The following is a 13,843-nucleotide window of genomic DNA, read 5'->3' as shown; positions in this document are numbered from 1 at the left end:
GCAGCACTGTTCTGCGCCCCGTTGCTGCAGCTGAGAAAGTCAACACACAGAAAAAAGGTTTATTTTGACTTTTAGCTTTGGAGCTTCTAGTTTGGGTTTAGTTGGTCCTGTGGCTGTGAATCACAGCAGGAGTGGGTGGGGCCAGAAATTGCCCTCCTGCCAGGGCCCTACAGTCTTCTTCAAGGACGTGTCCTCAGTGACCTGAGACCTCACACCAGGACCCAGCTCTTAAAAGTTCCTTGGCTTCCTGTAGTGCCAAGCTAGGGACCAGCCCTTCAGCACCCGGACCCTTGGGGACTTTTATATCCAGATTTTGGACCATTACGAGGGGCTAATGGGACCTGGTGTTGTCGCCACCCCCCCTTCCTTTCTGATCTCAGAACATTTTGTTCCGGAGGACAGGTCCTGGGAGCAGGAGCTGTAGAGTGATGCTTCTAAGCTTGATGCCGGAGTTGATTGGGGGCAGGGTTAGGGGACTGGATTTCCATCTGCCTCTGATATTTAGCATAGAAGATAGAATGCTGAATCTTGGAGTATGTGTGTGTGTGTACACACATGCACATGTGTGCACGCTCCACACGTGTGGGGAGCAGAAGTTGATAGTCTGCTGTGTTTCTCTCTTGCTTTCCACATTACTTTTCAGATAGTCAGTGAATGTGGAACTTGCCATTAGGCTAGCCTGCCTGGCTAGTGAGCAGCCTAGCCTATGGGCTTGTACCTATTTCTTGTTCCCTCCTGCTCCCGACGTGCCTGACTTTCCAGCTCAGCAGGAATTGCACCACTGAGCCACCTGCTGGCGAGAATGCCAAGTCTCAAGCCTTGAGTCACTGCTTCCACTTCAACCATGTTCCTATTTCCTGAAAAATCTTGTCTGTCTCCATCTCCATGCCACAGAGAGGGCTTATTCCCTCTAGTCTTTGTGAGGACAAAGATTTCCCTCAGACAAATGTCTTAAGATGCTAAGGTTTAAAAAGTTAGTGGTGTGCCACACCCAGGGCCTGTTCCTTCTACTTCTCGTAACCATTCCCTTCAAATAACGTCTGGAAATGCTAAGGCTTTAAAAGGTTAATGGCGGCAATGCAGGGAGGTGTGGCTGCAGCAGCTCCGAGAGCAGCACAGCATCATCCCGGCCCGCCTCGCTGGGCAGCAAGCAACGAGAAGAGAGCTGGGCCCGCCATTCTCACTTTCCGGTTAGCCCTGCTCTCATCCATCAACCGTAATGGCCTTGGGGGTGGGGGGGGCACCATGCTGTTGGTTTTCTCCTGCTGGAAATGTGGCTGAGGAAGAAACAAGATTATGTAGCCCTGGGAATGATCCTCAGAACCAGTCAGCCAGAAGCCACGTGGCACTTACGCGTTCCTCTTTTCATCTCCCAAGAAGCGGTGCAACGATACCTATAAACTTCTTGAACAAGTAATTTTTGGCCCCAGAGTGCTGAATCAAGTAAAATCAGAGTGTTTTGACCCATTGTGCAGATGATTCATGGAAGTTTAGCATGCAGTTGCCAGGTCACTGTAAGGAGAAATCCAGGCCTCGCCTGAGCCAGCTGATGCAGCCTGCGGTCCTCACCCGCTTTCCACCCACAGCAGGGCCTGGAGGCAGACAGCCCTGCTACCACCCGCTGGATTAGGAGAGCAAGGCAGGAAGCAGGGCCGGTGTCCCAGGTGAGTCCAGAGCAGGGCCCCGCTAAGTGGGGGACTGTGACACCGTGCTCCCTGGGAGCAGAATGCGAGATGCTGCCACCGCCGTCCATGGATGACACTCAGGCGGACATTTACGCTGTTCTCAGGCCTGACAAGTGTGCCACACACACAAGCAGCCGGGCGGTGCCGCAGAGCGTGGGGAACTCGGAACGGACAGGGTGGGCAGTGTTTCTGAAATAAGACAGAAGGAGCAGAATGTCCCTTCAGAAGGGCGGGCTGGGGGGTGGTTGCTCCTCTCTGTGAGCTGGAAGCTGCCTCGGGCGCTGAGCACTTGAGGTTGGCTCCACTTCTTCAGATGAACTGGCTTTGAACCTGGGGCCCTGGGAATAGCTGTCTTCACACGTACACTTCAGCTGCTACGCTTTGGTAATTTGGTTTATAGGTATTAGAGGAACCATCCAAACCTGTGATGAAATTTAACTTTAAAAACTGAGGTTCAGGGCGTAGCTCAGGGCAGCCCTAGGTGTATTCATTGACACTGCAAAAAGTTTCATTCTCTCATTGCTGGGGCTTCATTTATAATATTTTGTCTCAGTGGTGGGAACACAATGTCCTGAAGCTGGCCCTGGTAGCACACACCTGCAATGCCAACTCTTGGAAGGCAGAGACGGGCTTGAGTATGGTCAGCTAGACCTGGACAGGGCCCTGTCTCAGTCCTTGGTCCCCAAAGAAAGTGTTTTTCCCGTCTCTAAAGTCACACCCTGATCTTAGCTGTCTGTCTGTAATCTTGCTTTTGGAAACATTTTTAAAAACATCTGACACCAGCGGTCCCAGGAGAGCCGGCAGGTGTCGGGGCCTGTTAGTCACACCTTTCTCGGCATCAGGTGCGGGCTTCCTCACGTTAGCAGACGGGAAACCTGAGCTCTCTTGGCCCTGCCTTCTTTCTGCCTGGCATTTGCCAACCTTTTCACCTTTCACAGGCCCTTGCCACTCGCAGAAGAGCAAACCATCACCCAGGGTTGCCACTGTGCTCTGCGAGGGCCACCCCACCCCACCCCAGCCACTGCCAGCCTGGAAACGGTCCTGCAGTTAGCAGCCGATTGACTCCCATTGCCAGTACCCGCCACTCCACGCTCTACCTGCCGCTGTGTGAGTGTCAGATGCCATGTAAGATTCATAGTCTGTGAGCTGTGAAAGGGCAGAGGACTTGAGATATAGATCACAGCGCTAAGACAGGCGTTCTGGGATCCTTGTAGCTACTTTGAATGCCTTGAGTGAACAGTGCTATAAGGTGCAATCGGAATGTGTATGCTGTAATAATGTAATAAACAAACATTTATTAAGTGCCTCCTGTGTCCCAGGACTGTGCCTGGGAGCCAGAAATAAAGACATAATTGGTCTAATATTGACAGTTCCTTTTGAAGTTCTGTCAAAGGAATGGCCCCAACAGAGGACATACACAATTGGCAAAGTAGGATGTTAGCAGACCTGCTCGGGCACCGCTTGTGTTTCTAGAACGGACTTGCACTGAGCTAACAAAGGGCATGCTTAGCTGTCCCTCTTCCCACAGCTGAGTCCATGTACTGTTGGGCACAAAAATGCTTTCTTGTGTGTTTCTTTCTCTTTGCTCTTTAGCCGTCAGCTGTAGTGGAAGACTAATGCTTAGCCCCTGCGTAGAAAATCTTTACACACAGCAAGAGCCGTGAGAGAAATTGACAAGGATTTTGTAATTCTAGTCCCTTTCAATTAGCAGCAGATGCTGCAGGGAGAGCTCGTGTGTGCAGGAGCGTGGGACTAATGCTTCCCAGCGCTGGCTAGGGACACTTGCAGCGGGAGAAGGATGCTCTTTCCCTTGGCTCACATTTGCCACGAATGACAGGTGGCTTTATTACACTGCCTTTCTTTACTGTGTAAGGGCGTTACTGATGCCTGGCTCCCTGTAAAAACTTAACAGAGTCTTGACTCTTCTGCATTTCACCAAACACCGACTCAGGTCAGACACTTAATGTAGCCAGCTGACGTGTACACGCGTGCACACCCACAAGGTCAGATACGTAATCAGCACTGATATGTACACATGCAAGCACACGCAGAAAGCCAGACACTTAGTTTTTGTTTCTGACAGTTTGCAAAACAGAACATCCTGTAGTGTAGTGAGAGTCATTTTAGTGTAGTGAGAGTCTATGGCTTTCAAATGGGTCCGTATGTCTGACAGGTGCTTGTTATGTTACTGAAGAGGCATTCTTTGAGTGTGTGAATGTTGATTTAATGGGAGTGTTATTTAAAAACTATTTGCTATGATTTATGCTTTTTCATTGAGTTTTATTTTTACTCTGAGAAAGAAAAGAAGTAAAGTGTCTTAAGATTTATGTATTTTAAGAACGTAGCTGGGAAGAACAACGTCCTTATAGCTACAGAGATGTAGGTAGGTGTTTCTTCTCCATGCCCGTGGATGTTGGGGTGTTGTTTGTGTGTTTGGTTTTTGAGACAGTCTTACACTGTAGCCCAACATGACCTGGAATTCAGTGCGTAGCCTAGCTGGCCTCCCTTCAAACTCATGAAGCCTCATGCTTCCAACTGCCAGGGGTTGGAACTACAGGTGTGAGCTACCATGCCTTAATCTAGGAGGAATACTAAACTTATTTTCCTCAGTTCACTGGGCTGTGTAGAGGTTTTCTGCATGTAAAATCTCTTAGGAAATTTTAAATGTGTTGATTTCCTGCCATCTTGGAGAAAGCTCGTGGGACAGCTGCTGGAAAGGCCATGGATTGCCCCTGGAAGGCAGTTTGACATCTTGTAAAAGAAAGGCACATTCTGAACTTGGGATGCTGGCAGCTACAAGTGCCTAAAATACACAGTTGACTCGTCTTTATGAGGCTTTGTAGGAAGGCGGCTTTCATTCAAAGCTTGAGTGAGTTTAACCTGCATTTTCTGATTTTCTCAATTTTCAAGTGCAGTTTCTAGGAGAGTTTTAGTGCTGTCTTTGGTTTTGCATTTGCCCTGAGCCTTTGCAGTTCATAGCGCATGGTCTGGGGCTTCAGGCCTGGTCCTGCAGGTGTGTAGATGCCGCCGACTCTGGAGCTGTGCCTGTGTCTCCAGTATCTGTCAGGGTTCCTCAAGCCTGACTTGGTGTCTTTGCCATTTGCCTTGTGGCTAGAGAATGCTTCCTTCATCTGTCTGTCTGTTTTTGACTTGGGGCGGGGGAGGGGACAGGCTCTTTCTTTGTAAACAGATTTGTAAGGTGCAGCTTGAGCTCAGGATCGTTCTGTTGTAGCCTCCAAGTGCTGTAATCGTAGGCTACCGTCACCGGCTCAGGAGGAAGTCCACGCGTCCTACTCTTGTTCCCTCTGACTCAGGAACTGGCTCCTGTAGTCGTGCTCTTGGCCTCAGTGAAGCACTGTAAGAAGGACACTCAGAAGACTCCGCCGCAGGCCGAGCTGCTCTCATTCTGTGTTTTAGCAAGCCTTGGGTGGTCAGCATTGCTAAGACCACGTTGTTTCTCTGTAAACTACCCTGGTCAACACTAGCAAGCCAGAGGTGGCGCCCTGCACTGACACTGCAGTCTTTGCTGTTCTACCCAACTTTGTTCCCTGTGAACCGGGATGGTTTGAATCTTCAGCAGGAATTACGATTCTATACTGAGGTTGGGATGTTGGGGGTTGGCCTGGTGTTATTTCTTCTGATGTTAATTACTAGCCCTCAAGATCTTGTCCCTGCTCAGCAGAGCACCTTCTCATGTAAACCTATTCTTGTTGTGTAAACCTGCCCAAGTCATTATACCTGATTGGTTCATTAAACAGTCTGTATCTGGGAGGGGCAGAAGTAGGCATGGTCAAGGTTCTTGGGCGTTGGGTTCAAGAGAGAATCATGGGAATCAGATGGGAAGAGAGGAGGAAGGAGGATGCCATGATGGTTTAGCATGGAGAAGAAATCACATGGGCCTGGAGGAAGGACAAAAATAATGGCATGAAAAGGCCCAGGTGAAGAATACAAGCAAGTACCATGGGGTTATGGATGGAAGATGGTTTAGATAAAGATGGTATTGGTTGGGGCTGGGAGATGGATGGTGAGGTTACTGAGACAGCCTGGCCCAAGGTAAATAAGACAATTATAAAATCTAACAGGTGTCTGTGTCTTATTATTTGTGATAGCAGGTTAGGTAATACCGCCGTAATAATTCTTAGGGCTAAAAATAAACATTATATAGCCCAACAGTTCAACTTTTTTATTTACTATATTAGGAACTAGAATGGATTGTACTAGAATGAAATTCTATGTTTTATTAGCTATTTGCACATGCTGGATGCCTGATCATTCTTTGGATGAGCTGGGGGATAATTCAAACCACTTCCCTGTCTCCACACTGTGAGGAGGCTCTGGTACACCTTTATTGCACAGGCCCAGTGAGTTCTGAGGGAGGGGGGTGGCAGGGTGGCTGGTTGGGTGGGGTGTACGGAGAGGCTGGTGCACAGTTGCTCACCTCGGCATCATCCACTCCTCAACATCTTAAGTTAATGGAGGGAGGAGAGGCTGGGAGAGCAGCTACCAACGCTTTTGAAAGCGTTTTTCGGGATGATAAAATTAAAGCCACTAGAGGCATAAGGGGTGGATAAAATGGCCATCCTTATTTCAGAGCAGCGCTTAGCCACAGAGCCAGGGCCTCCATCTCTGTGGTACAGACACAGACTTCTAACTCTCTGGTTAGATGCCACTGTCTTGCCACGTTTATGTGTGAAGAACCTACAGAGTTGTTTATTGAAGGAAGAGTGTTTTCCCTGGTCACTTTGTTCAGAACCTGTGAGAACTCTGTACTTGTGGGAACCAGGACACCCAACCTACAAGTTGCAAATACAGGATGGAGCAGTTGTGGGCACACGGGAAGTTAACACCTTGGAGTACAGAAGAAAACCAATTTGAAATCAGTAGATTGTCCTTTAGCATGCTTCAAAGAGTTTTCAAAATGGTTTAAAGGGCCCCAGCTTCCCTGCTGCACGCGTGCCTAAGATGGCCTCACAGCTTTATGTGGTGTTTCTTATACTCTACCTATGAGTGTAATTCAGTTTGTCTTGGGGTTGGGGAAGTGTGCAGTGTGTGTAGGTCTCGTCTCCAGTGCTGCTCTGCACGTGGGCTTCTGGCTGACCCGTCTCTGCCTCCCATCTCATCATGGGGTGCTGGGCTATGGGTGTCAGCCACCACATCCGGCCCTTTTAGTAAAAACATGAGTACCAGGCCTGTGTAACTGGTACTTTTACCTGCTGAGCCATCTCACCGGCCCACATTCTACACTTGCAGTGAACATACTAGCCGTCTCACAGCTGTTGTGTGAAGCAGCGCCCTCACTTTGTGCTGGAGTTTTCATATTTTTGAGATTTTGCAAGTGAAGCAGTTTTAGAGCAGAGGGTTGGACAACCACAGAAACTTTAGTTTCTTTTTAGCAATCTATTTCCACCTTATATATTAAAATTTTAATCTAGGAATAATTGTTTTTCAAGGCCATTAAAAAGGCCGCCAGCGTTGTTCTTTCTGACAGTTGTGAGGTGTGATATTGGTTTAGAGCCCGTGAAGCAGTTCAGGAATGCTTAGTCCACCTGCACGCCCAGCCCCAGCTGCTAGGAAGTTCCTTTTTGTATCTTACCTCCATGCCAGAGTCTTTGTTGTAGATCAGAGTCGCCCAGGAGAACCAGGCACGGTGGCCTATGATGTCAACCTCACATTAATCAGCTCCTGCCTGACAGGAAGCTGTTTTGGAGTGTTTCAGGCTGCATTGTTGGATTTAAAACTTAATTTTCTCCCTCTGGGAGAAAGCTCATCACTCCAGTCCTCATCCGCAGCCACTCCGGTCAAGAGCCCACACGGTGGCCTTTAGACTCTTGCACCTAGGTTCTCGTGTGGCGGGCAGTCTGCTCAGGCCTTAGGATTTAAAACTGGACTGTTTCCTGAGACCGTGTGCCGAAGGTGTGGCTGCCGGACAAGGCTTCAGGGACGTGGCTGGTCTGATGGCGCTGGACTTCCCAGCAGAGTAACCTGCTCCTGGAGTGCTGACTTGACAGTGTTATGTGGCGGTTGGGCCTCCTGACAGAGGGTCGCTGAAGGCGTGTGCCGGCAAGGTGTGCCTTGTCCTCAGCCCCTCTGCCTCTACTGCCTGGTCTCCAGGAAGTGGGAGCTTGCTTCACCATGCACTCCTGCCAGCTTTTGCTTTATTTTGGAGCCATAAGCAAGGAAGCTGGCCAGCCTAGACTGGAGACTACAAACTACGAGCCGAAGTGAAGTATTCCTCCCTTGTGTGACGTCAGCTACTTTGTCACAGTGATGAAAACTAGTGGAAGGCCCAGGTGCCTTTTGAATATGGAGTTGGTTGTGCCTGGGAAAGAACCAGGGAGAGGAAGGAAGGTGGCTGTGGCAGGGGTGGTGATGGAGGAAGGATGGGAAAAGAAATGAGGAGTGACAGCAGGCTCCGGGGCACGGGCAGGAGTGTGACCAGCAGTGTCTGTTCCTGTGGTGCGTCCTGGAGGAGCTAGGGTGCCCAGAGAGAGGAGAAAGGAAGCTGGCTTGATCCAAACAGCCCCCCCCATCCCCGCTCACCACGTGCAGCCGAAGCCGGATTGGTCACTGTCTACCTGCCAACCACCTGGCTCTGTGAACAGGGACATCAGAGCAGCAAAGCTGATCGGTCCTGCTCTTGGAGAACTAGTGAGCACAGTGAAGGACCTGCCGGGTCTGTCTCATAGAGTTCCCGGAAGTTTCTCCCCCGGGGGCTTGCGACTGCAGAGGTGGCATGCCCCAGTGACAGGGGCCCCTGGCAACTATAAGTCAATTTTACCTTGTGTCCCAAAGTGGCTCCTTCTCTTCTCCCCACCCGCAGAGCCCCCGTCTTCCGGGTCAGAAGACCCAGTGCCTATCTGGTGTCTGAAACCCTTACCCTGCGCCCCTGCCACCCCCCGGTGGGAAACCAGCAAGCTTGCCTCGGTGGGCTAGGCTGCATGGGGCAGCACTCTAGGCTGGCCCAGGTTAAAGGTGTCCTTGCAGACTGCGCAGCCCACCGCAGCAAGACTTCCCTGGGCATTAGAAGGAGCCTGCGGGGAGACAGCATGGCTCCAGTGTGGTGCTCCTAACAGGCTCGTTCTCTGGGGTGGCTGGATCCCCACCCTCCGCCTGCTCACAGGGAAGGTAAGGTCTCTCTTCATAGTTAGTCCACGCACACGAGTTCTCTGTCAGATGTTAGGACGTTTAAAATGATTGAAGTATGAAACATGTCTGCACATAGGGTGCCTCCCTAGTCACTGCGGCCATCGCTGTGACACTGGCTTAGGGTAACAGCGTCCACACATGGAAAGTGTGGCGTGCTGGTGGCACATCCCAAAGGAGTGGCTGATCTGTTATTTTGGTCTTGAACAGGTAAAATCTTAATAAAACTAAGTAATCAAGGCTACCTGCCGTATACCTCAGAGCAACATCTACCGTCACTGTGTGCCGGGAGAGAAAGCAGCTTTAGAGCTTTAGATTATTTAACCGTGTGTGGCGGGCTCTCCGCATCTGGGCAGCACAGACCTCATTTGTGCTGCTTCTGTGGCCCGACTGGTTGATGGGTAGGCCGAGGCCCCACACGGAGGGCTGATTACTTGAACATGCCTGATGAAGCAAGACATTCGGCTGTTGTTGAACGGCCAGTGAGATGCTGTGAGAGCATTCTGAACGGAGAATTCGTGTGGCCTGTTATGGAGACCGGAAGGATATGTGCAAAGGCTTATATTTGACGGCAGACCTGTGGACCTTCCCTCTTTGTTTCCCTAAGGGCTCTGGGAACACACACCCTGGCTAACATTTCTAAGATCACTCTTCTGAAGGTGACAGTGGCTCTGTGGGGGGTGAGGTGGGGGGGGTAGCCTTGAAACAGCTTCCCCAGGAGTTGTGCCTCCTGAGGGTTGCTGAGTGAGGAGGTGGTGAGAGGGAAATTTGACCTGTAGACCCTCGGATAACTCACATGTCCAGAAGACTTCCAAGACTCGTGCCCGGCCTCCAGGGTCTGGCCCAGCCTTTAGCAGGGCATGGTCGGTCTGTGGAGACCGTGGGTGGCTACACACAAGTCCTTCCCTGCACCAAGCTCTGTCCTGCAAGCCAGCCTGCTTCCCATCATCCTCTCTGCTCTTGAGATTTGTACCACTGAGGTGTTTATGTCGGCTGACAAATAGTAAAAATGTCACCATCCAGGGCAGATCACTGAACTGTCTGTCAGTTCTCTCACCTGTTCTCTTCAATCAGAATTCTCCTGTTTGGGAACAGGGTATGTTTCTATTTCAATGCTACATAAGGGCGTCGTCCAGCACGGCTTCGCAGTGTGCACGCACTTCATGGCTTACACACAGTGCTGGACGGAGCCTGGTCTCTCAGTTACATGGTCAGTAGCTCAGGAGTTAGTGTCTGTTTCCTCTCTGCTCGTCATGGAGTGGAGGCTGTGATTTGCTGTGAGCACTGTGGGTGGAGGCAGGCTAGGAAGGTCTGTGGTGCAGGTCTTTGGAGTCCCACGGAAGCAACACGAAGCTGCTGAGATAGGTCCGTATCTGGCACGTGGCGTGAGGATAGTGTGTGTTGCCACGTGCACCCCCTGCCTCAGGACTTGAAGTGCCATGTCCTGAAAGCTCTGCAATTCTTCCTCAGGTGTGCTCTGCAGAGCGTTGTTTAAACCAGGGTCCAGCCTGCTTCACACACTGCATTTCAGGTTCTCACCAACCCTCTAGAAACGTCTGAACACCATTGTCTTGGGTGTAGGCTCCCTGTAGTCAAATAACAGTAAGCTGCTTTTGTCCGAATGGTGTCAGAGGGGCAGATACTGACAGGGCTTGGGACTAATCTGCTGTTGTTAGCAAAGAGCAAGGCCTCAGACAGGAGTTAGCAGCTGCAGCCTTGGACTTGGCTCATTATGAAGCATCCTGAATGGGGACACCTCAGCTTCCTCCAGGAACAAGCAGGTTGAGCTGGAGTTTCTGGCTGTTCTAAACCAGCAGATTTGTTTGTGGCTTTGAACACTATTTCTTCTAAAGTTGAGAGTGCCTGGGCTTGCATTTCCCAGGCTCCTTCAGCGAGAGGTCTGAGCAATGAAGGAGAGGCTGGGCTGTCATCTGCCGTTACATGACATTGCATGAGGTGCTCTCCTGGCTTCCAGCAGCGTAATTAATATTGGCTTAGGTAATTTGTGAAGTGCCTTCTGCTTACAAGGAGTCTTTATTTCTAAAACAAAAGCTGGTTTGAAAGGGTAAATCAGCTCCCCTGGATGTGAAAGGTGAAACAAGTGCTGAGCAGGTAGTTTCCCGCAACCTTAAGTACAGTGTCTTGAAGGTGTCCCCCCGTCAACCAAAGAACAAATGTCTCTGTTTAATGTATGACTGTGTCGGGGAAAAAATGCAACCCCAGTAGGTGACCAAAGAGAGAAGCGACTTTCAGGGATTTGAAAGCCCACGAGTGTTTAGTATTTGCTGTCTCAGCGTTAACAAGGTCACCTTGCTAATACATGTTAATTTTGAAAGTTTAATTGACCTCTGGAATTTTAATATCAACCTTTTTTGGTGTGTTTAGAGGTTGGAGCAGTCACGGAAGAGACCGAAGCCTGTGATTGGTGGAGCCTGGGTGCTGTCCTCTTCGAACTTCTCACTGGCAAGGTACGCAGTGACCCAGACACCTGGCGCTCTCACCCAGATGCCGCCAGGCTCCAGGCTGAGCGTGTGCGCCTTGCCTGCAGGTGTCAGCTCAGGCACCGGGAACACTTCAGGGTCAGAAGCAGCCAGAGAAACTGATCAAGATTCTGGTCTAAAATCGTGCAATATTGAATACATTGACTGCAAGCCTCTGTCGCTCACAGTGAGAGCCAGCTCTTCCTCATTCCTGTCTGTGACACAGCTCTGGCAGAACCACATCTGTGGAGGCTGTGCAGGCATGAGGCAGAGTCCTCCTGGCTCCTTAAGGGTCTTGTCTAAAGCCGGGAGGACTTCATCTTTTAAAAGTTAGTGTTGGCGTAAAGGTAACATCTTCCCCCAACACTGTCCCTTTCCCTATCTGTTCTAGCATGGGACAGAGAGCGCACTCTCTCTGATTAGTAACTTTCAAGCATGATGCTTGAGGTTAATAGACCTTAGCAGAGTTCTGTGGCTGTTGCCTTCTGGGAAGAAACCAGAGGAGACGCATCGGCCCACTCCTGTCGAGTGTGTGACCTGCAGTGTAAGCCTGCTGTGAAGTAGATGGTGACTGAGGTTTGCGCCTACACTGCATAGTGTAGCCGTACACACACTGAAGCCCTCCCATGAACACAACTCTGCGCTAGAAAGATGTTTAAGAACATTAGTTGTTTCAAAGCTATCTGTCCCTCTTTGGGGCTTGTGTGCAATTTAAGGTCTTCTGTTGTGATCCAGGCTCTCAACAGTGAAGGAGAAGGGACGATTGTGCAAGCCTGTGGTGTGAGCATGGTGGCTGTCAGCTGCTTTGGGTGGATCTCTGTGGGCTCACAGCCTTCAGACTGATCTGCCACGGTGACACTCTTGTTGGCTGAGCCTCTAGTTGCTGTCACGTCTCTGCCCTGGCTGCCTGTGCGGCCTGTGGCAGAAGCAGCTGTGGTGAGGTTGGGACGAGGACTGGGCCTGCTTGACTGTTTCAGACATTGGTGGAGTGCCACCCTGCGGGCATAAATACGCACACTACTTTGAACATGCCAGACTGCGTTTCTGAAGAGGCTCGCTCGCTCATTCAACAGGTAACTGAACTGACCTCCTGGCTAGGCACCCTGGCCTTGCAGACTGTGGGGCCGCGGCACCAGCACTGTCAGGAGGGTATTTTGGGGGGGGGGAGGGGCTCATGAGCAGTCACGTTCAGATGAGCATGGCGCGTTGGTAGACTCAGAAGGGTGGAGACTTGTTTCTACTCATCTTGTCTCAACTTTAGTCAGTCACTGGGCCTTTGACATCACTCAGTTATGGGCTGAGATGTGGGGAAGGCAGCACAGGGGACTCAACAGTGACAAGAGGCTGACAGGGTGAAGGATGGATCTAGAGTCACAGGGGCTTCCTCACGGATGCTGTTGTCATGAGCAGAGGGCGGGAGAACACAGCTCTTCTGCAATGTGAGCGAAAGTATTGGAGATGGGTAGTTTGCCCAGCTCTGTGAAATAGAAAGAAATGTTGTCGTGGAGGCATGTGCTTCAGTTGCCAGTGTGCAGGGTTGGGCCACGGTTGGAGAGAATTCCTGCCTGTTCCTGAGTTAGTACTATTCTGAAGTAGACTGTGACAAATTAAGTTGTGCAGTTTCCACAGCAGCTGCTCAAGGAGCCCCTGGGACATTCTAAGTTCCTGTTCGTGCACACCCTACAAAACATTATTAACATGCCTGGAAAAGCAGCCGGGACAACTTAGAGTTCAGATACAATCAGCTTAGAGAAGAGCGTTAAGGAGAGGTGAGTTCCACTCACGGTCACCCCGAGGACTAGAGCAATGATAAGCATCAGCAAAAGGGACTCAGAGCAGAGCTTGAAGACTGACAACCTCTCAGAAGGATAAAGGCCAACACAGGGAAGTGTAACTAATAACAGCCCCAAAGAACATAAAAAATGAAATGAAAGAAAAAAGTTAAGCAAAGTGCTCCCTATCTCATCTTGGTAGTTCTAGAAACCAGCAGGCTACAGAGGACACATGTGATCATACAGGTGGAAGGCTTGATGGTGGCTGCAGGGTGCACACAACACAGGAGCGTGTAAGGCAGCTTTCCGGATCACCATGTACTGTGTTCAGATAAAGCTCTAGGATTAGAAAGGCGGAAATCCGGTAGCCTACTCTGACCACAGCAGAGGAACTGTCAGTCAGTAACAGACAACAGGCAGGTCAGAGGTTCAAGGTCATCCTTGGCTTCACAGAAGTTCTAGGCCAGCCTGGGCTGTAGGAGATCCTGTCTCAAAAAGCAACCCAAAACAAAAAGCCTCCCCCACTTCCAACTCTGAAAGTGTCAGCTAAGTCCACAGATTTTTGGGGATTAAACAGCACACTGGCTACTGTGCAGGTCAAAGAACTCATGAGAAGAGTCACAGCTCAGCGGTAACAGAATGGAAGTGGAAACACAGCTCCCAGAGCTCATCAAGAAGGCTGTGCCAGTTGTCGCAGCCTTTACACGGCTGTCTCAGGGACTACGCTTACACCTTAAGACACTGAGAAGAACTGGGCACGGGA

The 13,843-nt window shown here is 50.3% G+C and overlaps 1 protein-coding gene across 8 annotated transcripts in view; it reads left to right on the top strand.

Moving 5' to 3' along the window:
• Positions 1–13,843, top strand: part of Rps6kc1 (ribosomal protein S6 kinase C1) — a 126,657-nt gene that overhangs the window by 109,804 nt on the left and 3,010 nt on the right. For 7 of the 8 annotated variants that reach the window (XM_060364914.1, XM_060364917.1, XM_021651045.2 and 4 more), the window contains 2 exons: positions 11,214–11,296; positions 12,286–12,381. In XM_060364914.1, coding sequence (XP_060220897.1) covers positions 11,214–11,296; positions 12,286–12,381 — 179 coding nt within the window. The remainder of the gene's footprint in view (positions 1–11,213; positions 11,297–12,285; positions 12,382–13,843) is intronic. The other variant, XM_060364916.1, reaches the window with a different exon arrangement.

This window comes from Meriones unguiculatus, chromosome 11 (genome assembly GCF_030254825.1).
Source record: "Meriones unguiculatus strain TT.TT164.6M chromosome 11, Bangor_MerUng_6.1, whole genome shotgun sequence".
NCBI lineage: Eukaryota > Metazoa > Chordata > Mammalia > Rodentia > Muridae > Meriones > Meriones unguiculatus.
Note: the sequence above shows the minus strand (reverse complement) of the source record. Positions and strands in the feature narration are given on the sequence as shown.